Here is a 23873-nt window from a genome sequence, read left to right as displayed (position 1 = left end):
CCCGGTCAACATCACTGACAGATGCCACCCCCGTACCCCCAACAAACTCTTACCTGAGGGCCGTGGTCAGAGGCATAGCCAGAGGCCAGAAGTGGGAGGCCTCGAGCCCTGCTCTAGCTGTCAGCAATAGACTGCATCAAGACGCTGTTCTGACAATATATTTGCCATCCATGGGCCAAAGAGAGCGGTATTAGAGGGGCCTCTGCCAATACGATCATGAAAAATGTGAGGCATGGAGCTGCGGGCTGACACACATAGCACTGGGAACAAATCACCGGTTAGCCAGTGTCAGCACAGACTTTATATACAGCGATATGATTACAAAAAGGGGGGGTGGCGAGGGGTGCCGACCGCAGGCTAAGTTTCACGGCGCTCGCAGCTCTTGACCAATAGAACAGCATCAGCTACGTCAGCATTAATAGCAATGGGCTTTCGTGGCGGGGCAGCGGACTGGAGTTCAAAATACCCGCAATGGTTCTGGCATCAAACTAATACACGTGAGCGCCTCGACATGCGGTAACGGGAAGCAAAGTCCAGTAGCAGCAGCGCTTCACCCACCAATCTCGGGGTAACCATACTCACTGTATTGAGGAGCTCCAACCACCGGGCAGGGTCTTAAAAAAATAGGCGCAGGCACGGAAGGGAGGCCGCATCCAGTGATATCACACTGGCGCCGGTGCGGACATCCGTCTTTAAAGCATTACAGCATATCAGCCAGCTTTACAGCATATCAAGTCCCCTTCCCAAATGCGCAAAGGACTCACTTTCCCTACAGCACGCGCCTGGGTGACCTGAGGACGGCACGCGCCTGTTAAAGGTGACCCGTGGAAGCGGAGGGCCGCACTCTGGCCTCGGCCCCCGCTCGCATGCGGCCGGTAATTGCGTGAATAAGTGAGCCATAGAGAAGCTCTTAATCCGGGACGGGCCCGATGTTCACTCGTGCTGCGCTAATAAACCCAATATTGACAAAGATGCCGGGGATGGAAAGCTTGTCTTTCCAGGTACAATTCGTTTTACTTCAAAGTCCTACTGTCACACAATTGTTTTAGTTTAACGAGTGGGCTAAGCATGTCGTCTTTAGTAGCGCCAGTGGTTTATGACTTTAAATGAACCCATGTCCAGGTTACCTTACTCGCAGAGTCCACCAGCACACTGGAATCTTTCCTACCATATTACTAAATGCGGCTCGAAGGACATCAGCCACCACCATGTTGCCTACGGTATCACAACCACATGAAGCGCTATACCGTCAGTAAGGAGCGGGGCACAATACCCAAGATCTGCTCTAGCGCCTTGACTCGATTTAGCCCTCGAGACCAAGCGCGCCCGATACACCTCTGAGTTACACATGGCATCTGCTGCCACGTGCCCCTTCCGACCCCCGGGGCTCTTTTTACACAGGAGAGCCCCCGCTGGTGCTGATCTCTGGCCTGGTCCGCTCCTGAGACCGGAGCTGCGCAGCGCTGCCTGCGAGCTGTAGAACAGCTTCCCCCCACCTGGGGGAAGCGGAAATGGAGCCCACGAGGCTCTTCTTTGTCCCAGCCGGCCCTCCCGTACCCCCAACAAACTCTTACCTGAGGGCCGGCGGCAGCTCCAGGGCCGGAGACATCAGCAGGGGGACAGAGCGCTCGGTCACCGGAGGAAGAGCGGGGGTGGGGCAGAGGGCAGATGGACGGCGCTTAAGCTGCAGGCGGGGAGCGGGGCTCTTTTTACACAGGAGAGCCCCCGCTGGTGCTGATCTCTGGCCTGGTCCGCTCCAGATTGTTTAAAAGACATGCCAAAAGGGGCGCTCGCAAGAAACAGCTGCAGACCTCCACTGAAAAAAAACCCAACTAGTGCAAGCTTCGCTGAGAGGGGGAGGTACCTGCTCCGAGCGGCGGAGGATGGAGGAAGGCAGCTCGTCGGGAAGCCCAGAGCCCCGGACCGCCATCCGCCGATACTGCAAGGCCGTACTGTTCCAGCACTGAGGGCCCACACAGGCTGAACTGTGCACCCCGCTCCTTGCCTGCAGCACCCCAACATTCCATTACCAAGTTTTTGGGGAGCGGACTTGCATGCGAGCCTGTAGGTGCTCGGAGGGACAGTTGCAAAATGGCGGCTGGAAGCGTCTGATTTTTTCGGAATTGGGGGCGTGGTTTTGTGGTTCTGACTGACAGACAACGTCACTGTCTAAAGAACGCAAAAAATCACGCCCCCAAATCCGAAAAAGACGGAGCTTCTTTCGAGGGACGGCTCTCTCCTCCAATGGCTGGCCTCTGTTTAGGAAGCCAGCCAATGAAGGAGAGACGAAAACAGAGGCGGGGATAAAGCAGCCTACTAAGTCACAATAATTCTCGGACTTCCGGTCTTCGACCGGATATTACCGAGACCTAAAAAAGGATATAGTGGAAAAAAGTGAATGCGAGTAGTTGTTTCCACTGAAGTCGATGACAGTCTATAGTGAGAAACTCAGAAGTACAGCTTTGCCGCACTGCAATTGTGCCTCACCGTGAGCATCCCAACAATAGTGCTTTGAGAAGAAATGCAAATGGAAAGCTGTAAGTAGGGTCAATACTAGGTTACATCACTTGGAGGAACCGTGAAAGGCATTGGTGGAAATTGTTTTGAGAGCCTTTTAAAGATCTAGCCACTGTTGGAAGTCTGGGAAGGAAACACGATCTGCACAATGTAAGTGGGATGAAATCCATGACCTGGAGAACATAAAATGGCTGAAATTAATAATCAGGAAAATATAACGGCTGAAGTCAATAATGTGGAGGATATAAGCAGGCGGAAATCAGTGATCTGGGGATTATAAATCGACTAAAATCAATAATGTGGCTATTATAAACCGGCTGAAATCAATGATCAGGAGAATATAACAGCTAAAATCCATAATCGGGGGATTATAAGGAGGCTAAAATCAATGATCAGTAAAATATAAGTGGGCTGAAATCCGTGATAACAACAATATAAGCAGGCTAATATTTCACACAAGTGTCTATGTACCGCAGGGCTTTAAGCGGGCCGGGTCTCGCCGGGTCTGAGCACCGGCTGTTTTTTAAAGGGGGCCACGAACTGGTCTCTGTCGGGCTCTGTTTTGTGCCCTGGCACAGGCGGTCCGTTTTTTCCGGACTGCAGTGACATCAGGCACATCGATGTACATGTGCTCACTGCTGACTAGTGCAGAAGTTACGCATGACGTCATGCCAGGGGAGCTTTGTAGGGGAAGGGAAATCCTGTAAAGAGTAATGTTCTCTCTGGATTTCCCTTCTCTTTTTGAAACTCAGGAGCAGCAACACTGTTGTGGTGTCACCAGGGCTTTAAGTGGAAGCTTTTTCAATATTATATACAAGCCATAGTTGCTGCTTATTTAGCTTGTGCAACTAACAACCATTGACAAAGCCAATAGTCCTGGCTTGTCGTAGGTATGTTACTTGTGGTATCATATACCTGGATGCACTGACAAAAACAGTAAAATACAACTCGGGCGGCACCCTAATCTAAGCACAGATTTTTAGCATACCGGTTTTAAGCCACGCCCTTAATTACATTGGCCACGCCCCTTTAGAGACACCCCCCACCCGCCAGGTTTTTCATCCCACTTTAAAGCTCTGATGTACCGTACCCATGTTCAGTCCTTCCAATACTAACAAAACTGCAGACATAGAAGCGATTTGTCATGACTGCATTTAGAGAAGCATTCAGAATGGGGCACATATCACCTTTGTGGAAGGTCTTCAAGCGCCTTCTAGCCTTGGAATTGTACACGAAAGGCCTTAGGTGTCAATAGCAAGATAACTAGACCATCAACCATTGATGGAACCTTCTCCAAGCGAGCTCCTCAAAATGGGTCTGAGAGGGCCCAGCTTAACCTGCATCAGGAGGCGCCCCACCACTGGAATTCTGAAGTCAGTTCTAGTGGATGAAAAATCCCAAACGTGTTCCTCTACAGGCATAAACTCTACTGCAGTGGTCCCATCTACAAGTGGAAATGAGCAACCATAAAGATGCAGGAGTTCACAGAGTCCGACAGCCATATAATTAAAAGGTGGATTTCTCAGGAAGCACAAGAACATATGGCGATTGTGCTACATCTTGTCGGGCGGAGGGACAATTGCTTGAAAGTTTGAGTCCAGAGTTCTCCAATGGTATCAGACAAGCTTTCTTCTTTTCAGCGACAGAAAACCCAGATGATGCAAATGGTGACAACAAATCGTAAGAATGAAGAACATCAGAACCCAGTGCTCTAGATAAGGACTGATGCGTAGTCCCAAACAATGCAGATGTTCAACCACTGCAGACTACTTTGCAAATACCCTTGGGGCCACACCAAGGCTTAAAGGCAAGACAGTTCTTGTTGCTTATCAGAGGAATTTCCAATGACCTCTCCTGATGGAAAAGTGAACTTAAGGCTCTTAAACTCAAGTGAGATGAACCCGTCCTGCTCCTTCCTATAAACCCTACACAATATGTTGAAACCCTACAATCTTCAATTTTTCGTCGTTCAAAATCTGTTGAGGAAGCAGAGGGTAAAATTCAGCTGCATACCTTCCTCTCGACCCTTCTTGGGAATTGGCCAGGAGCAACCCTTGTTCATCTCGGGTAAGACCACTCAATGTATTGCCCCTCATCCATTTCTTTCACGAAGGTGGTAGTGGGTGGCAGGAGTAAATCTGGGGCTCGGGGTAGGTGAAGGATCTTAAAAAGGCATGGAGTAACCAGAATGTACTATCTCAAGAACTGAGCACTCTGAAGGGTTTCCTAAAGTTTAAGAAAAGACAACCCGAGGCCCTGATGGTCGATTTGTGATTCTGCTCAGCAGTGTTGTGGGAGTACAGGAGGACGATGAAGGTAGCTGCCCACAACCTCTGCCCCATAATGTTGAATGTACTCAATGAGGAGGCCAACGCAGGAGCTTTGGCGCAGGTGCTTCCCTACTTTAATATTGCAAGAGGATGCTCTGCTTTCTTGCTGAATATGTTTTGGGCATTAAAAAGGGATGAGGAACAGCTGGCCCTAGACATCCTTGAAAGGACTATAGACCGCGCTGAGGTATTGGATTCTAGGACAACCCTGGAATGACTGTCACAACTGCAACAGTGTCCAAGCCCATCTACTTGGACTGCTTACTTGCATTAATTCCATCCTGGAGCAGACCACGGAAGGAACTGTATATATTCGCTCGGTTATGCTGGGAGCAGCATGCGCAGCCATCTCCCACAACGTACCGGTGGCATTACAAGTCAAAGACATAAACACATTGCATCCTGCATTACGCATGCTCTTATTCTGTGGAGCTGTAGGGAAGCAGTGGTCTCCAAACTTGGCAGAGGACGACTGCCTGAAGTGTTTTGTCAGCGCTGGTCTAGAATGTCTCGACTCATGCCTGGAAACTGTACAGTAGGCGAAGGGTTTTGCTAACAAACTAGAAAGTGCCTCTTACAAAGGCAAGACTACATCCGGTGCCAGTCTGTCAGAATGTATGTGAACAAATGCGTCTTTGGTCACTGTGGAGCAGAACCCTTCGCATTTCTGCTGCTTCCGTAACGACAGCGGCAAAGCTAGCCTTCTCCAATGATGTTGTCCCTTCTGGAATATGGAAGTCTAACCCACTGGTATTCTGGAGGTCAAGGTGCAGTCAAGCACTCCAATGCTCTGGAGGCAAAAATGGTGTCACTGTAAACACCCACATCTGCTTTCTGCCCCAGCTCTGAAAATACATCATCATACAGGTACTTGGACCAATCATTTTGATAATGTTAGGCATTTCCCTCTCCGCAGTCTCATGAGCAGACATCTTGTTTACAGACTGACTCTGGTTGCATATTCTGTGCTCCTCTTTCTAACTTTGAACTCTTACGTTTTCACTATCTTTCTTTGGCGCTCTCTGAGCCGAAGGCAGCACTCTAGGGATAAACGTTAGTTGTAAACTGGAGCTGCTGTCTCCTGCCAAGTGTGCCTTGTCTGTTTAGCTTATTTGCTCAAGTGTTTAGTTTCACTGTTCTACTTTAAGCAATAGAGCATGCCTTTCCATCATACTCTGAGGTCTCGAAAAAAAGGGAACATTGTCCTTGAGTCAATACCCCTCTGCAACAGAATACTGTTACTGCCTCCTGCCAGTATGATATCCTTACAAAAACAACTGGACTCTCCCTTATTGCTGCGGCTTGTGTGGTGAGAGTTTAGGTCATGGTTTTTCTGCCTGAGCCTTTGAAAACATTATTTTTTAGATATGTAATCCCTATGATGGACATTAACTACACAATACTTTGAGTGCAGACGTTCGTGGGCCACCCGCTTCAGACTGGAATCACGCCTACTGCTATCCCCATCAACAGCTCCCTGGAGCAACCAGGAGGGATCTGTTTGACAATGGACAATACTCAGTGTTCAGGCAAGCTGCAAAAACAACAAGAGGGAAAGAGTTGGTCCTTGCCTTAACACTACTGGAAATACACTCTCCCACCATCGAAGTGCAGCTCGTCTTTCGGTTCTTTATGCCACTGTCCAAGGGCAGCACCACCACACGATCAGCCATTGTGGTACGCACAAGCGTCTCAGTCTGTTGAACGCGCTACAAAAAAGGTTTCTGTAGCATTCACAGAATACTAGTTTGTGTTGACATGATATGCTGGCGCTTTTAAAGGCTCTATTTTACTTAGAATGCATAAGTTTAAGCATTCGTTAAAAATGTTTCAAGCAGAATCCAACGCGGTGTAGTGGGTGAGCTGTTGGGATTATTGTTGAAAAGATAACACGATAAAAGCTCTAGGCACAGCTCCAACTGACAAGTCAACTCTGTATCCAACATTCTGAGGAATGCTTACACCTAAACATTCTAATATAGATTTCTGGTACGATACAACATTCATAAAGATACCCTCACAGTGTCTGCATAACATGTCAACACAAACTAGAAATGCTGCCCATATCACAGTATTATGTGAATACTACATACATTGTTTTCTTTTTAAAAAAATATATAAAAATCTCCTCTCGAAAAAAATTGAAGACCTTTTATTCAATTAATTTTCTGCAGTGTATGTTTTGTTTTGGGCCATCTGCTTGTTTTCTCTTTCTTATCTATCTATGGCGCCGGGAAACCAATTGAGGGTAGCTGCGCGCAATACAAGTTCATATAAATATAAATAAAAAAAACAAGCAATACAAACCCAGCTTACGGACAAAAAACACAAACTACGTTTTAGACACCAGGTGATCTACCGATAGCATGGAGGCAGTGTTATGATGCCTTCGAGACATATTTAGGAGCGACTGAAGCACCAAGATTTAGACCACAGCATAAAACATTTCTTCTATTGCATTCTCTTGGATTTGGAGACAGATCTACATTTAAGCAGCTGCAATGATCCGGCAATACTCGGTCTGCAATGATCCTGCAGTACACTCGGTCTGCAATGATCCGGCAATACACTCGGTCTGGAATAATCCTACTGCAGTACACTCGGTCTGCAATGATCCTCCTGCAGTACACCCTGTCTGCAATGATCCTCCTGCAGTACACCCTGTCTGCAATGATCCTCCTGCAGTACACTCTGTCTGCAATGATCCTCCTGCAGTACACCCTGTCTGCAATGATCCTCCTGCAGTACACCCTGTCTGCAATGATCCTCCTGCAGTACACCCTGTCTGCAATGATCCTCCTGCAGTACTCAGTCTGCAATGATCCCCCTGCAGTACTCAAAGTGTACCGCAGGAGGATCATTGCAGACTGAGTACTGCAGGAGGATCATTGCAGACCGAGTGTACTGCAGGAGGATCATTGCAGACAGAGTGTACTGCAGGAGGATCATTGCAGACAGAGTGTACTGCAGGAGGATCATTGCAGACCGAGTGTACTGCAGGAGGATCATTGCAGACTAAGTGTACTGCAGGAGGATCATTGCAGACTAAGTGTACTGCAGGAGGATCATTGCAGACCAAGTGTACTACAGGAGGATCATTGCAGACAGAGTGTACTGCAGGAGGATCATTGCAGACAGAGTGTACTGCAGGAGGATCATTGCAGACCGAGTGTACTGCAGGAGGATCATTGCAGACAGAGTGTACTGCAGGAGGATCATTGCAGACAGAGTGTACTGCAGGAGGATCATTGCAGACTAAGTGTACTGCAGGAGGATCATTGCAGACCGAGTGTACCGCAGGAGGATCATTGCAGACTAAGTGTACTGCAGGAGGATCATTGCAGACCAAGTGTACTACAGGAGGATCATTGCAGACAGAGTGTACTGCAGGAGGATCATTGCAGACAGAGTGTACTGCAGGAGGATCATTGCAGACCGAGTGTACCGCAGGAGGATCATTGCAGACTAAGTGTACTGCAGGAGGATCATTGCAGACAGAGTGTACTGCAGGAGGATCATTGCAGACAGAGTGTACTGCAGGAGGATCATTGCAGACTAAGTGTACTGCAAGAGGATCATTGCAGACCGAGTGTACTGCAGGAGGATCATTGCAGACAGAGTGTACTGCAGGAGGATCATTGCAGACTGAGTACTGCAGGAGGATCATTGCAGACCGAGTGTACTGCAGGAGGATCATTGCAGACTAAGTGTACTGCAGGAGGATCATTGCAGACCGAGTGTACCGCAGGAGGATCATTGCAGACTAAGTGTACTGCAGGAGGATCATTGCAGACCAAGTGTACTACAGGAGGATCATTGCAGACAGAGTGTACTGCAGGAGGATCATTGCAGACAGAGTGTACTGCAAGAGGATCATTGCAGACCGAGTGTACCGCAGGAGGATCATTGCAGACCGAGTGTACTGCAGGAGGATCATTGCAGACCGAGTGTACTGCAGGAGGATCATTGCAGACAGAGTGTACTGCAGGAGGATCATTGCAGACAGAGTGTACTGCAGGAGGATCATTGCAGACTAAGTGTACTGCAAGAGGATCATTGCAGACCGAGTGTACTGCAGGAGGATCATTGCAGACCGAGTGTACCGCAGGAGGATCATTGCAGACCGAGTGTACTGCAGGAGGATCATTGCAGACAGAGTGTACTGCAGGAGGATCATTGCAGACAGAGTGTACTGCAGGAGGATCATTGCAGACAGAGTGTACTGCAGGAGGATCATTGCAGACCGAGTGTACCGCAGGAGGATCATTGCAGACGGAGTACTGCAGGAGGATCATTGCAGACCGAGTGTACTGCAGGAGGATCATTGCAGACAGAGTGTACTGCAGGAGGATCATTGCAGACAGAGTGTACTGCAGGAGGATCATTGCAGACTAAGTGTACTGCAAGAGGATCATTGCAGACCGAGTGTACCGCAGGAGGATCATTGCAGACCGAGTGTACTGCAGGAGGATCATTGCAGACTGAGTACTGCAGGAGGATCATTGCAGACAGAGTGTACTGCAGGAGGATCATTGCAGACAGAGTGTACTGCAGGAGGATCATTGCAGACCGAGTGTACTGCAGGAGGATCATTGCAGACAGAGTGTACTGCAGGAGGATCATTGCAGACAGAGTGTACTGCAGGAGGATCATTGCAGACTAAGTGTACTGCAAGAGGATCATTGCAGACCGAGTGTACCGCAGGAGGATCATTGCAGACCGAGTGTACTGCAGGAGGATCATTGCAGACTGAGTACTGCAGGAGGATCATTGCAGACAGAGTGTACTGCAGGAGGATCATTGCAGACAGAGTGTACTGCAGGAGGATCATTGCAGACCGAGTGTACTGCAGGAGGATCATTGCAGACAGAGTGTACTGCAGGAGGATCATTGCAGACCGAGTGTACTGCAGGAGGATCATTGCAGACTAAGTGTACTGCAGGAGGATCATTGCAGACCGAGTGTACCGCAGGAGGATCATTGCAGACTAAGTGTACTGCAGGAGGATCATTGCAGACCAAGTGTACTACAGGAGGATCATTGCAGACAGAGTGTACTGCAGGAGGATCATTGCAGACAGAGTGTACTGCAGGAGGATCATTGCAGACCGAGTGTACTGCAGGAGGATCATTGCAGACAGAGTGTACTGCAGGAGGATCATTGCAGACAGAGTGTACTGCAGGAGGATCATTGCAGACCGAGTGTACCGCAGGAGGATCATTGCAGACTGAGTACTGCAGGAGGATCATTGCAGACCGAGTGTACTGCAGGAGGATCATTGCAGACAGAGTGTACTGCAGGAGGATCATTGCAGACAGAGTGTACTGCAGGAGGATCATTGCAGACTAAGTGTACTGCAAGAGGATCATTGCAGACCGAGTGTACCGCAGGAGGATCATTGCAGACTGAGTACTGCAGGAGGATCATTGCAGACAAAGTGTACTGCAGGAGGATCATTGCAGACAGAGTGTACTGCAGGAGGATCATTGCAGACAGAGTGTACTGCAGGAGGATCATTGCAGACAGAGTGTACTGCAAGAGGATCATTGCAGACCGAGTGTACTGCAAGAGGATCATTGCAGACCGAGTGTACTGCAGGAGGATCATTGCAGACTAAGTGTACTGCAAGAGGATCATTGCAGACCGAGTGTACTGCAGGAGGATCATTGCAGACTGAGTACTGCAGGAGGATCATTGCAGACCGAGTGTACTGCAGGAGGATCATTGCAGACTAAGTGTACTGCAGGAGGATCATTGCAGACCGAGTGTACCGCAGGAGGATCATTGCAGACTAAGTGTACTGCAGGAGGATCATTGCAGACCAAGTGTACTACAGGAGGATCATTGCAGACAGAGTGTACTGCAGGAGGATCATTGCAGACAGAGTGTACTGCAGGAGGATCATTGCAGACCGAGTGTACTGCAGGAGGATCATTGCAGACAGAGTGTACTGCAGGAGGATCATTGCAGACAGAGTGTACTGCAGGAGGATCATTGCAGACCGAGTGTACCGCAGGAGGATCATTGCAGACCGAGTGTACCGCAGGAGGATCATTGCAGACCGAGTGTACCGCAGGAGGATCATTGCAGACTGACTGCAATGATCCTCTTGCAGTACACTCGGTCTGCAATGATTCGGCAATACACTCGGTCTGCAATGGTCCGGCAATACACTCGGTCTGCAATGATCCTGCAATACACTCGGTCTGCATTGATCCTGAGCCTGCAATGATTGTGAAGCATCATGGCGGACACCGAGGCCATCTGGGCGGCGTGGGGTTTACTGGAACTAGCAGGTTCTATTTCAGGCTGTCTCTTGTTCCACAACGCGAGTCATGCTCCCGTGCTTCTCTTACTCACATCCTTCAAGTTGGTCAAAGTCAGATGCTGATAAGTGCTTTTTTGTTGCAGGCTGCAATACAGTGATGTCAACTGCTCATTCTGTGGCTTTCCCTGCTTTTTACGAAGGACTAGTCACTGTCAAGCTTCGATAACCCACCCAGATGATTAAATGGTGGAGTGGGAGGACATTCTTGGAATACTTGACTTCTGCAAAACTTTAACAGGAAAGAAGCTGTAAATGCACTGTAAATATACCAAGAGTCTATAAACCCAACATACAAAGTGCCTTTTAGGTCTTGCTACAGACAGTTTTACCGGTTTCCTACTAGAGCTCACGCCATCAATCTTTCAAAAATAGAACATAAAGTGTGGAAAAAAACATATATACATTGAGATTGATTGATTGATTGATTGATTGATTGATATATATATATATATATATATATCTCAATCAGTTGGCTGTAGTGTCTTTCCTTTTCATGCTTGCTCATTGGGTTTGATGGGGAACTTCAGGGCGAAGGCCATGTTAGGGTATTTTGCTGATTTTTACAGCCTGCTGTACTTTATAGCTGTATAACGCTGTGGAACCCTTCCTGGCTCTCCCTGTGAGATGCCCCTCCTGGGCACCCCCAAGGTGAAGCCAGGCATCCCAGTGTTGTGGGGGCCGTTGTGGAGATTAAGCAAGCTATTGCCCAGAGTTGCAGCGTGGGACCCATGATTAGAGTAGGCGCCGAGGCGAGAATTATGGAGTCCGCAGACATTGAGCCCAAGACCCTGCCGCGTCAGGACTTGAACCCTGGTCCCTTCAGAGTCTGGCGCTCTAACCATTGAGCCACACTTCTCCACATGCATGAATGCAAATACCCGCATGTTACTCCTGTACCTTAAGAATTTTTTAATGAAGGGCACATTCCTCAAGTCTACATTTACTCTGCCCCTGGTTCATTTCAAGATGAAAATGCAAAGAGATGGCTGTTGACTCCAAGTTTGTTATTTTGGTTTGAGCACAAGGGACTATTTTCAGCCGCGCCAGCAGGTGCGGCTGGTCCATTTGGGCTGAAGGGCCCAGTCCGCCCCCTTTTACCCCGTATGAACAGGCCGAACAAAAGTCAGTCTGACAGACACTATCCACTTTCAGTTTAAGCAGCCAGGAGACACACATGCGCATTAAGCGTTGGCTCCTGAATGCCTGAACTGAACTTTGCTGGGCTGTGGCAATCACAGCTCCTCTGGGCGTGACCACCACAGCTCAGCTCATCTCAGCTCAGCTCATCTCAGCAAAGGTCCCGAAGGTCTTCCCCTCAGTGACGAGGGATAGCGTCACTGATTGCCTCGCACCTGGGTGCTACAGTCTTAAGCCCTGTAGAGCCCAGGGTCGAGTGTCAATAGTGACACTTCATCACAGAGTGGGGTTGGGCCAGCAGTCTCACTGACCCCATCCCACTCTGTGATGAGGATAGGACTGCTGCCTTCCCTCATTGGCTGACCTTAGGTCAGCCAATGAGGGAAGGCACCAGTCCCAAGCCTCCTGGAACCTCCGAGGTAGAGCAGAGCCGGCTGAAGGTAAGTGCGACTTATTTTCTTTTTACATTGTTTGGTGCGTGCATGTATGAATGTTTGGGAAAGAGTGTTGTGGATGAATGTGTTTGTGTGTGTGCGCGCCTGGTTGTGAGTGTTATGTGTTTGTGAGCGTATGCGTGTGTCCCAACCGCCCCCCTCCCCCCAAAACTTACCGGCCGCCACTGCTGAGAACGAGTGCGGACAGAGGCTGCACACAGGATGTGTTACCTTTCACCAGGCCCGGTTCTGGCCCACCCAAACATAACCCTTGGCCCTGGCAGTGACGTCAGCAAGGCCAGCAGAATATGGCCACTGCAAGTTAAAAAGTTCTTCGAACATTATCTTTCTTTAGGAGTTGCGTGATTGGGCCTGGGCTCGCACCCCCAATCACGCATCTCCTATTAGGCAGGTGGGCTGTGTCCCCGCCCACTCGTGCAGGTACATTAGGGGCACTGCGAAGGGGACAAAGCCTTTCGTTGGAACTGGATTTGTGGATAATTAATTCTTTTCTGCTGGTAAAGAGGAGTTTGTTTTGCCGTTTCGTTTTCCTCACCTTCCTGACCCCTTGAGCTGTTTGTTTACCCGATCCGGCTGTGACAGAGTTCGTAAGGAGCAGGTAAGAGAATGTGTGGCTATTGTGTTTTTTAAATCTGTGAGAAAGACATACTTAGAACGCCGTGTTTATTTCATTTACATCGTGTGTTTAAATCGTTGGTATCATTCATAAGTGGTTCTGCAAGGATGCACGACAACTAAATGTCCAAATAACCTTGGGGATTGTTGATCTTGCTGGAGAGCGGTCTTTTTTTGGTTTGTAGTATTTAAATGCAATAGAACTGTAGTTAACGTGGATAGCTCAGTGGGTTACTGCCTTTGTCACAGAGATCCTTTGATACATAAGACAGTGTGATCAAAGACGTGTATACAAACCAGAATGGTATAATTAGATTTTTTTTTTGTATTGCTAGTTAGTTCGAATTTTCCCAGTATTTCATTATTCTAATGTTGCAATACAGAGTTTGGGCAGATATAATTTCTAATCAGTACAGCCAACCACTGGGGTATGCTTTAAATCCTGTGTTTGTGGTTCTCCAGACCCAACCCTCTTAATACATATTGCCCAGCAGCATGGATGAGATGTGATTCCTACACCTGGTAATCTTCATTAGCTTATGCAACATTCCCTATAGGCTGATTTGGATACTTTTATGAATCATTGTGTCTGCATAATGTGTGTGTGATGTACAGTACTGTGATACCCTACACTACGAGTAGCGCTATACAAGAAATAAAATGCATATGAGAGAGGGGCTATGGAGTGATGATGGGCTCTGTTGGAGGGTGGCAATGAGGGAATCCGAGGGGGGCATCATGAGGGGTGGAGATACGGAGAGATGGAAGGCACTGGTGGAGGTTGTTTGTGAGGGAGTCTGAAGAGGAGGTCATGGGGGAGGGGCTTTGGAGTGATGAGACACTGGTGGAGGGTGGTAGGGAGGGATTCTGAAGAGGCGGTCATGAGGGGGGTTGCTTTTGAGGGATGGGCACTGGTGGAGGGTGGTAGGGAGGGAGTCTGAGGAGGAGGGCATGAGGGGCACTGGTGGAGGGTGGTAGGGAGGGAGTCTGAGGAGGAGGGCATGAGGGGCACTGGTGGAGGGTGGTAGCGAGGGATTCTGAGGAGGAGGTTATAAGGGGGAGTTGCTTTGGAGTGATGAGGGGCACTGGTGGAGGGTGGTAGGGAGGGACTCTGAAGAGGCGGTCATGAGGGGGGTTGCTTTTGAGGGATGGGCACTGGTGGAGGGTGGTAGGGAGGGAGTCTGAGGAGGAGGGCATGAGGGGCACTGGTGGAGGGTGGTAGGGAGGGAGTCTGAGGAGGAGGGCATGAGGGGCACTGGTGGAGGGTGGTAGGGAGGGACTCTGAGGAGGCGGTCATGAGGGGGGTTGCTTTTGAGGGATGGGCACTGGTGGAGGGTGGTAGGGAGGGAGTCTGAGGAGGAGGGCATGAGGGGCACTGGTGGAGGGTGGTAGGGAGGGACTCTGAGGAGGCGGTCATGAGGGGGGTTGCTTTTGAGGGATGGGCACTGGTGGAGGGTGGTAGGGAGGGAGTCTGAGGAGGAGGGCATGAGGGGCACTGGTGGAGGGTGGTAGGGAGGGAGTCTGAGGAGGCGGTCATGAGGGGGTTGCTTTGGAGTGATGGGCACTGGTGGAGGGTGGTAGGTAGGGAGTCTGAGGAGGAGGTCATGAGGCAGAGGGGCTTTGCAGCGATGAGGGACACTGGTGGAGGGTGGCAGTGAGGGACTCAGGAGGAGGTCAATGGGGGGAGGGGTTATGGAGCGATGAGGGGCACTGGTGGAGGGTATTTGTGTGGGAGTCTGAGGAGGTGGTCATGGGGAGGGGCTTTGGAGTGATGAGGGACACTGGTGGGTGGCAGGTAGGGAGGGAGTCTGATGAGGAGGTCATGACTGAAAGGGGCTAAGGAGAGATGAAGTGCACTGTTGGAGGGTGATAGTAAAGGTGTCTATCGAGTAAGAGGTCAGTGGTGGGACACCAATAAATACTTTTGCACCGGCGCTATAATAGACCCTGTAATGTTTTTGCTTATTTAATTAGCAGTTGGGTCATTAGGGCCACTGTGTAACATATTTTAAAGTGTGTGCTAATTATATTTACTCTTATATTCAGGGTTTTCAGTTTGAAGGTGATTTTACAAATCTTTTTAGTGGTATTATGGAGAATGAAACCAGGTGGTGCCTGATATGGGGCTGGGGGCCAAGGTTAGCTGTGAGTTAAGGTGCACAGTAGAGAGATTGTAGAAAATTGATGATCAGGCCTGGAAGGGAGTGTACTGCAGAGTCTGGGGTCAGATGGAGGTATTAATGAAGAGAGATTCTCTCTGAAGGCTGGCAACGAGGCAGGCTGAGTAGTGTTACTTGCCTGATACTCTCACCTCAGAAACCTCCTCTGCCCATCAAAAGGACCTTACATGGGGATCAAAACACTTTTTGAGAGTGTTAACGATTAGAAAGAGATTTGGAAAATAATGGAGGGCCCTGAATCTCCTGTTATCCCGTTCTATCACACGCAGGAGTAGAGTTTTTTCTATTTGTAGGCTACCTCCAGAAGCGACACATTGAGCCAGCAGTGGCCCACCCAAATGCGCCCTTGGCCCACCCAAACAAAAATTCCTGGAGCCGGGCCTGCCTTTCACCCTTAACGACCCTTCCGTCTCATCAACGCCTCTCTTCCTCCGCCACATGATACACCCAGTCTTCTTGGGAAGGAATGTATTTTTACAGAACTGGAAGATATACTTTGTTTTTTCCAACAATTGACATTCCGATGACATCCTTCACAAGTGTCAACCATTTATTTGAGCCCAGAGGTGCTGTCTGGCGAGGAACAAAGTCACAGCGGTATACAATAATATATAATGACTGCAAATGCGGCCCAAATACAAAGCTTGTAAAGCACAACCAACCACCGGCGTTTCACAGCAGCAAGAGTTTACTTGCTGGACACTGCTGGGCTACTGGAGATGCGGTTTAAATGGCCAGGGAAGCCAGCGCAGTGACCTGGGCTCTCGGTGCCGGACAGCATCAACGGAAAGTATGCCCCTGGAGGCCTGCGAGTATTTATATGCAAATAAAATCTGGGTTTGCGGCACACAAGTCAGACGCCTCTCCGGAAAGAATGCAGACCCAGCGAAATGTGGCCAAGTGCACCACCAAATGCTGGTTTGACTTAACTACTCAACAGTCGACCCTCCTTTGTAGGGCGATACTTTCTTGTTCACTGGCACACTTGGCGCTTCGGAATTACTTTTCGCTTACAATACAAGCAGCAGAAGCACACTATGTTCTTCTCTGGTGGAAAATTGTACACTTCCAAAAATATTTTGCTAAGAGGGACTTGACTACAAGAAATGGAAGCTAGACACTGCCTACCACCGTCATCCTTCCATGGTCCGCTGGCTTGTCCCTTCCTTGCGCCCTGACTAGTCGGCATTGCGGGCTCTTCGTGATGTCCAATCCCAAGCCCTGCGGCCCTGGTGGTGGGTCCATCCTTGGTCCACACATGACGGCTCCTCTATTCCCAGAGTCTCCTTCACATGAACTCTTCAACCGTTGAGTCAACCGAACTGATGGCTTCCCACGGCATCCTCCTTGCTCGCTTCACCAAACCCAGCCCTCTCCCATACAAGCCACTTCCCATTTCACAACGAAGACAATATTGGATGGTCTTTGTAATGCAAAGCTCGGGTAGAAAGGTCTGTACCTCCACTGTTCAACATTAGACATTAATCCATTCAATGTTTCTGTCCCTTATAGTTCGACAGGTGGGGTAAGATTGATACTCCCTGCTTCTACGCGTCTTCTCCAGTGTGACTGAGAATGGCGCAGTACAAACCAATCACTGGACGCAAATTATGCACAGCGTTTCTCTTGCTGCTGCTAATGCCTTTACGCTCGTTAGACTGCTGTTCTGCGAGCCCCAATATCGCGCACCGGTCGGTCACTCCAAGACCTTCCTGGATTGATGGTGACTTCACATGGGCATATGAGTGTTCCATCTCATCTCCCACAATCCCCCGTATCACAGCTGTGTTCATAAGGACAGCTCTGCTCCCTTTTGTCATTCGACCATCTGCCATGCTCATGTCTCTTCTTACTGCCCCATCCCTCCCCTCTTCTGTTCTAGAGACCCCTCCTCGGGGACGGGTACCTCTTTACTGTTGTAAAATAAAATCTCACTAAAATACACCTTCTTACTCGTCTGGTGCATTCTGAACCCACATTGCAGCCTTGACTGAATACACATCACTGCTTGGCAGTGGGTCTTTTTAAGTATTTCATCTGTTCATGTGCCCCGAAGCTCTCATGCGCCCAACACATGGCACTGTAATAAAGCGTATGTAATGTTGGTTACTACAGCAGGTATTGGGAGAGCTATCCATAGAAAAGAGCAACAGAAGTCATTAGACACGATTAAAGTTGGGGTGAAAGCCTACCCCAATTGCAAAGGACAAGGGTTAATTTAAGAAGTTAGAGACTCACCAGGGCTTGGGTGGTGGGGAACGGTTGAAGGTCCCTTGGCTTTGGAAGTTTTGGAATCAGGTCCTCTGGATCCACATTCACCTGAAAGAGAACAAATACACGGGTGAAGCCTAAAGGAACGCCCGAGAGGCCATCTTTACAGACATTAGTAAGACCCACCACCCCGATCACTAGTGGTCTTTTCTTCATGAACATTTTATAACTTCATACTCACAGACCACCACATGGAGACCTCCTTGATCACTCTGTTGATGGAACCATGTCCTGTAGGCCTCCACATCTGCTTAGGACGGTTTAATAAGTATACCACCTTTCTCAGAAATGCACCTCTACCAACCAGTAGAAACAGCAGAGACCTCTTTATCTTCCTACAGATACAACCACAATGTAGAAGCTCCTATCACACCGAACAAAAAATACCCTTGTATACCGGATGATGCTGTGACTAGGCAGACTTCTCCACATTTGCATATCAATCATAAAGCTAGAAGAACTTCCCCTAACATCCTGTTCTCTTAAATCAAAGTAGCCCAGAGTGCAGATGGTAAGCCCAACTGCAAGAAGTTCATATGCATGCTTCCTGATTAACAAACGTGTTCCTATCGAAGGATACAATAACAGATCCTAGGAAGTATTCTAGAAGAGGGGAATTATCCTAAACGCTGTACAAACTAGTATGACAAAAGTTTCCAAAACACACATTTTGTTGCTGTGTTTTTCTGAGAGCTCTAGATTGAGAACAACCGAAAGTATTCATTTTTAGGTTTCGCCTGTCGAAAGCTGCGCACCACGCAGCTTTTCGGCGCAGGCGAAATCTTATGTGCACAGTATGTGTGTGTTGTCCCGCCCCTCTGTTCCATTGGCTAGCTCCATAAATGGAGGCTAGCCATTGGAACAGAGATCTGTCCGTCATAGCCGGAGCAGATTCGTGGGCGTTCCGGCGATTTTTAGGCTTTTCGCAACGCCATGAAGACGTGTCCACTGTGGGCGTGTACGGGATTTCTATGCAGCCCACCCTTCGGCCGATGGTAAACGTTGTTTCTTTTGTGCCACAACGCTATGCTCACGTTACGTACTTAGCTATATGAATTCCGTGAAAAGCAGAGCTTAACATGAAATCTAGTATAATTTACAAATGCATGCAGTGTAATTATCCCCGTGAAATCTTGCAGCTAGAGCTAAGTAATACTGTTTAAAATGTGGGGATGTAGTCAAGACTCTCGGGTGCTGTGTGAGCCCGTCCGTCCGCCCCTCGCTCCGTCCGCCCCTCCCTCCCCCCGCGGCCCCGCCTCCCTCCAGTGTGTGCCGGGGCTAGTCATAGCCCGGTGCGCGCCATGGACAGAGCGCACAGAGCTGCACGCGCCCGGCCGCCCCAGGGAGCCTCAGATGGAGATCCTGCTGGTCCTGAGGCTGTGCTGCAACTGCACCTATGGTAACAACCCCCAGCCTTGGCTTTCACGGACCCCCGCTCCTGCAGCGATGCGTTTGTTATTGGCCATTTTCACTGAGAGTTTGGCCGGCGAACTCCCAGAGGCTAGACTCCTGTGCGCTTTGAAGGCATCCTAGAGGACAGGGCTGAAGGAGAGGTTTGCTAAGCATTATTTCTACGATATTACTGCTAGCACTGGCAGCTGTAGGAAGCAGCAGCTAGGGGGCGGGGTTTCTCATCTTCTCATGAAAAGGATGACCAGGTTGCATGGTTTGGATACTTTCTGCTGACCTAGTCCTTTAGGTCCTACAAGTTTGAGAAATCATTGTGACAAGCTAGCAGGTGTGCACTGGACGCTTGAGACCGGGTATAGGCACAGCAGCCTGTTTCGTACTGCCCACCTCTCGCTCTCTTCATTAAAGTAGCAACGCATCTGGCGTCAGAGGCAATTTTGTAGGTTGTGTATTTTCCATATTATGTTTTTCACGGGGACACCTTTTAATCAGTGGAAACGCAAACACTGTAAAACTATGCAGTGTCGCCGTTTAGTCGTCGTTCGGACAGTGATGCACAGACAGACTGGTGCCACGGCGCGAGGAATGGAACTGTGCACTATTCATATCTGGTACAGAAGGGGGTGTGACGTGGCAGATATCGGACAAACCCCAGACGTCCAGCGCGTCTCCGCTGTGTTGCAGGACCCTAGGAAGGCAAGGTCTTTGGAAGCGTTCTCACCGCCTCTTAATTTCCTTTAATGTCTGTTTTGGAGGACGTCCTGCTTCGAAAGAGGAAACAGATGCAGTAGTACTGTGGTGCAGCTTGTAAGCGCTAGTAACGCTGTACGGGTTTCAAGCTGTCGGAAGCGTCCCCGACTAGAGAGAGGATGCTGACTAGCAAAGCTGTCCAGCAGTGGCTTGGCTAGCACGTTGGCTAGACACGCTCTCTGGTGCCGGCGGCACGTGTCAGTGGGCTTGGTAGGAAGAGCCTCAATCAAGGTCGTGTGTGTGTGTGTGGCTCTGGGTGTGTGTGGCTCTGGGTGTGTGAGTGTGTGTGGCTCTGGGTGTGTGAGTGTGTGTGGCTCTGGGTGTGTGAGTGTGTGTGGCTCTGGGTGTGTGTGTGTGTGTGGCTCTGGGTGTGTGAGTGTGTGTGGCTCTGGGTGTGTGAGTGTGTGTGGCTCTGGGTGTGTGAGTGTGTGTGGCTCTGGGTGTGTGTGTGTGTGTGGCTCTGGGTGTGTGTGTGTGTGGCTCTGGGTGTGTGAGTGTGTGTGGCTCTGGGTGTGTGTGTGTGTGTGTGTGTGTGGCTCTGGGTGTGTGAGTGTGTGTGGCTCTGGGTGTGTGGGTGTGTGTGTGTGGCTCTGGGTGTGTGGGTGTGTGGCTCTGGGTGTGTGGGTGTGTGTGGCTCTGGGTGTGTGGGTGTGTGTGGCTCTGGGTGTGTGGGGGTGTGTGTGTGGCTCTGGGTGTGTGTGTGGCTCTGGGTGTGTGTGTGTGTGTGGCTCTGGGTGTGTGTGTGGCTCTGGGTGTGTGTGTGGCTCTGGGTGTGTGTGTGGCTCTGGGTGTGTGTGTGGCTCTGGGTGTGTGTGTGTGGCTCTGGGTGTGTGTGTGTGGCTCTGGGCGTGTGTGTGTGGCTCTGGGCGTGTGTGTGGCTCTGGGCGTGTGTGTGGCTCTGGGCGTGTGTGTGGCTCTGGGCGTGTGTGTGGCTCTGGGCGTGTGTGTGGCTCTGGGCGTGTGTGTGGCTCTGGGCGTGTGTGTGTGTGTGGCTCTGGGCGTGTGTGTGTGTGTGGCTCTGGGTGTGTGTGTGTGGCTCTGGGTGTGTGTGTGTGTGGCTCTGGGTGTGCGTGTGTGTGGCTCTGGGTGTGTGTGTGTGTGTGGCTCTGGGTGTGTGTGTGTGTGTGGCTCTGGGTGTGTGTGTGTGTGGCTCTGGGTGTGTGTGTGGCTCTGGGTGTGTGTGTGGCTCTGGGTGTGTGTGTGGCTCTGGGTGTGTGTGTGTGGCTCTGGGTGTGTGTGTGTGGCTCTGGGTGTGTGTGTGTGGCTCTGGGTGTGTGTGTGTGGCTCTGGGTGTGTGTGTGTGGCTCTGGGTGTGTGTGTGTGGCTCTGGGTGTGTGTGTGTGGCTCTGTGTGTGTGTGTGTGTGTAGCTCTGGGTGTGTATGTGTGGCTCGTGTGTGTGTGTGTGTGTGGCTGGCTCTGGGTCTGTGTGTGTGTGTGTGGTAGTAATTGCGGTCTGCTGAGCTCTTCCAGTAGGGTACAATACGTTTGCAAGAGATTAAGCTGTTGGCAATGTAAATGACAATGCCATTTATTTATCGGTTTTCAAAACCAACACATAAATAAAATGTTTGTCATTTACAATGCCAATAGCTCTAACTTTTACAAAGGCGAAACCGTTGCATTGTAAATGCTTGTTTAAGGAGGGGAGCAGATTGCTTATTTACTCCACATCCCAGAAGTATCATGCATCCCCGGAGAAAGTAAGACAATACCTGCAATCTTTCCGTTAGCAGCTCATCAGGCTTGTCACCCAATGCTGGCACTGATGTTGTAGGAGAGAGCTGCTTGCACCCAGAGATCAGGTTCAGCACGCATGAGCACTCATGCTGTGTGACCTCTCCTTAGCCTTCAATGCAGCAATCCTATGGCTACACCGTCCGCCTTCACGAAGCTAAGCATATCGAAGGTACCATGCTAACGTGGTGAGCAACCTTCGTCTCAAACAAGGTTAACTAGCACATCGTGCTCGGCAGCTTCACTTCTGGAGATCCTCAGGAACCAATCTAATCACTGATCCTATTCATAGCCTATATAGAGTCCTTGACTCACACCCTCTGCTTTCAATGTATGCTCAAGATACCCAACTTCGGCTCAAACTTCAGGAGGACAGCAGATGCCCTGAGGACACTGGAGACTCTTTACGTAATCTGGTATGGATGAAGGCCCACCGCCTCGGACTAAAGAGACTCAATCCGGATTTCTTGCTTCTGATAAACTCAAGATTGCCCTCTTTGAATCATTGTTTGTTAAGGGCTCGGAAAAGGCAGACGCATGAAAGGAAGCGGGTGGCACTGCTTGTGCATTTATGTACTGCTCGCAGCACTGGTGTAGTCCTAAATCACAGAAAGTGTGCATTGAGGTTGTTGGTCGGTGCGACCTCTTTGTGCGAGGGGTATCTTGGATGGTCAAGACTGATGTGAATGTACGCTTGGAGATGTGCAGGGGCTGCTGCGTATGGATGAAATAGGGTGGGCACAGGATATGTTGGTCTGTGCCATAGAGTTTTGTGGAGATAGGTGGGAGGAGGGTCTGTGTGTGCCTGTCTGTCTAAGGGGCAAAGATCTGCCACAGCAGTGGGAAAGGGAGCAAGGAATGAATGTGTCACTGCAAGTACACCATCAGTTAAGTTTGTATATATCTGTGTTCTTTGCCAAGACTTAATGCATAACTCATTAAAAAGAAACCAGCAGTCCAGTGATCACTCTCCTCAACAGAACCTTTGTAATGTGGCAGTCGGCCGGACATTGAACATTGTATGTCTCCACAAATCAAGAGGACAACCAAAATACTAAGTCCAGTTCGAGGCTGTGGCACAGTAGAAGAGACTTCGTAAAATCCACCTGTTTGGCTTAGACTGTGGGTGCTAGGCCAACAAACCATTCTATCAGATACTTACGGCATCCAATCCTCTACCTGCCCAACACCCCCGGATATTTACAGCACTTTAAAGACGCTCAGAAGAAAAAGAGATAAAAAAAATCCATAACAAAATAATTAAAATTAAATAAGGCTTTACTCCTAAAATCTTCTTATAAACAAAGATGCAGTTCGTTGATCAGCAGGAACTAGGTACCAGAAAGCAGTTTTCCGATTCGAGTTTGCCAAATGTCCACTCCCTCCATACCTCTGGTGTCTTTAAGAACCATCTGTACTCTCTGCCTCTGTATATTGTCACCTGAAAGTTTAATTGCCCAATTTGCCTTTATTGCTCATTAATTTATAAAGCACCCTATAACCCAGTCTACTTAGGAGAAACTCCCCGACCTTTTGAGGTCCAAACAGCAATAATCTTGAGGTTTCTCCACCAGATTATATCTAAGTCTAGGAGATGGATAACCCAATTCTGGAGCCAGTGCACACGTCCCCACACACTAGATCCTGGTGTAGACCACAGATAGCCAATGTAGATCAGGAAGAGAAAGACCCATTCCCGGTTCTCAGGATAACCACAGATCATGGAAATAATTCCTATCTAGATTTGCTGGACCAAAACTAAACTACTATAGCAAAACCTAGTCACAGGGCAACCACCTGGATGCCGCCCCAACCTGAAAGATTCCCAGATCTCACTGCCTTCGCTGCCTGACCCTCAGTGTAAGCCTCATTGTAGCATCCTCCCTTCTTCTCTGTAGACCACTTCCTGTGATGCTGAAGCCCTGCACTCTTCCTCAACTCCTCAGGCAACACACGCAGATGTTTTGTAGCTAGCTGTATGCTATAGAAATTACATACATCTGTAGGACAGCATGAGAGGGTAAGGGATAGCCTTCTGACCAAAGGACAAGCAGTGTTGAAGATTCTAACCTCAACTATTAATGATAGAAAAGAGCTCCCACTGCGACGTGACAAGCACCTGAACTCATCACGGATGGATCGCGG

The 23873-nt window shown here is 49.3% G+C and overlaps 1 protein-coding gene across 1 annotated transcript in view; it reads right to left on the bottom strand.

The window, feature by feature from the left end:
• The window catches only part of BOP1 (BOP1 ribosomal biogenesis factor), a 73918-nt gene that overhangs the window by 34972 nt on the left and 15073 nt on the right, over positions 1-23873 (bottom strand). The window contains exon 6 of the mRNA XM_086966445.1: positions 17801-17881. Coding sequence (XP_086822571.1) covers positions 17801-17881 — 81 coding nt within the window. The remainder of the gene's footprint in view (positions 1-17800; positions 17882-23873) is intronic.

Source organism: Lissotriton vulgaris, chromosome 4_1 (genome assembly GCF_964263255.1).
Source record: "Lissotriton vulgaris chromosome 4_1, aLisVul1.2, whole genome shotgun sequence".
In the NCBI taxonomy this organism is placed as follows: domain Eukaryota; kingdom Metazoa; phylum Chordata; class Amphibia; order Caudata; family Salamandridae; genus Lissotriton; species Lissotriton vulgaris.
The sequence above is the reverse complement of the archived record's forward strand: the minus strand, read 5'-3'. Positions and strand labels throughout refer to the sequence as shown.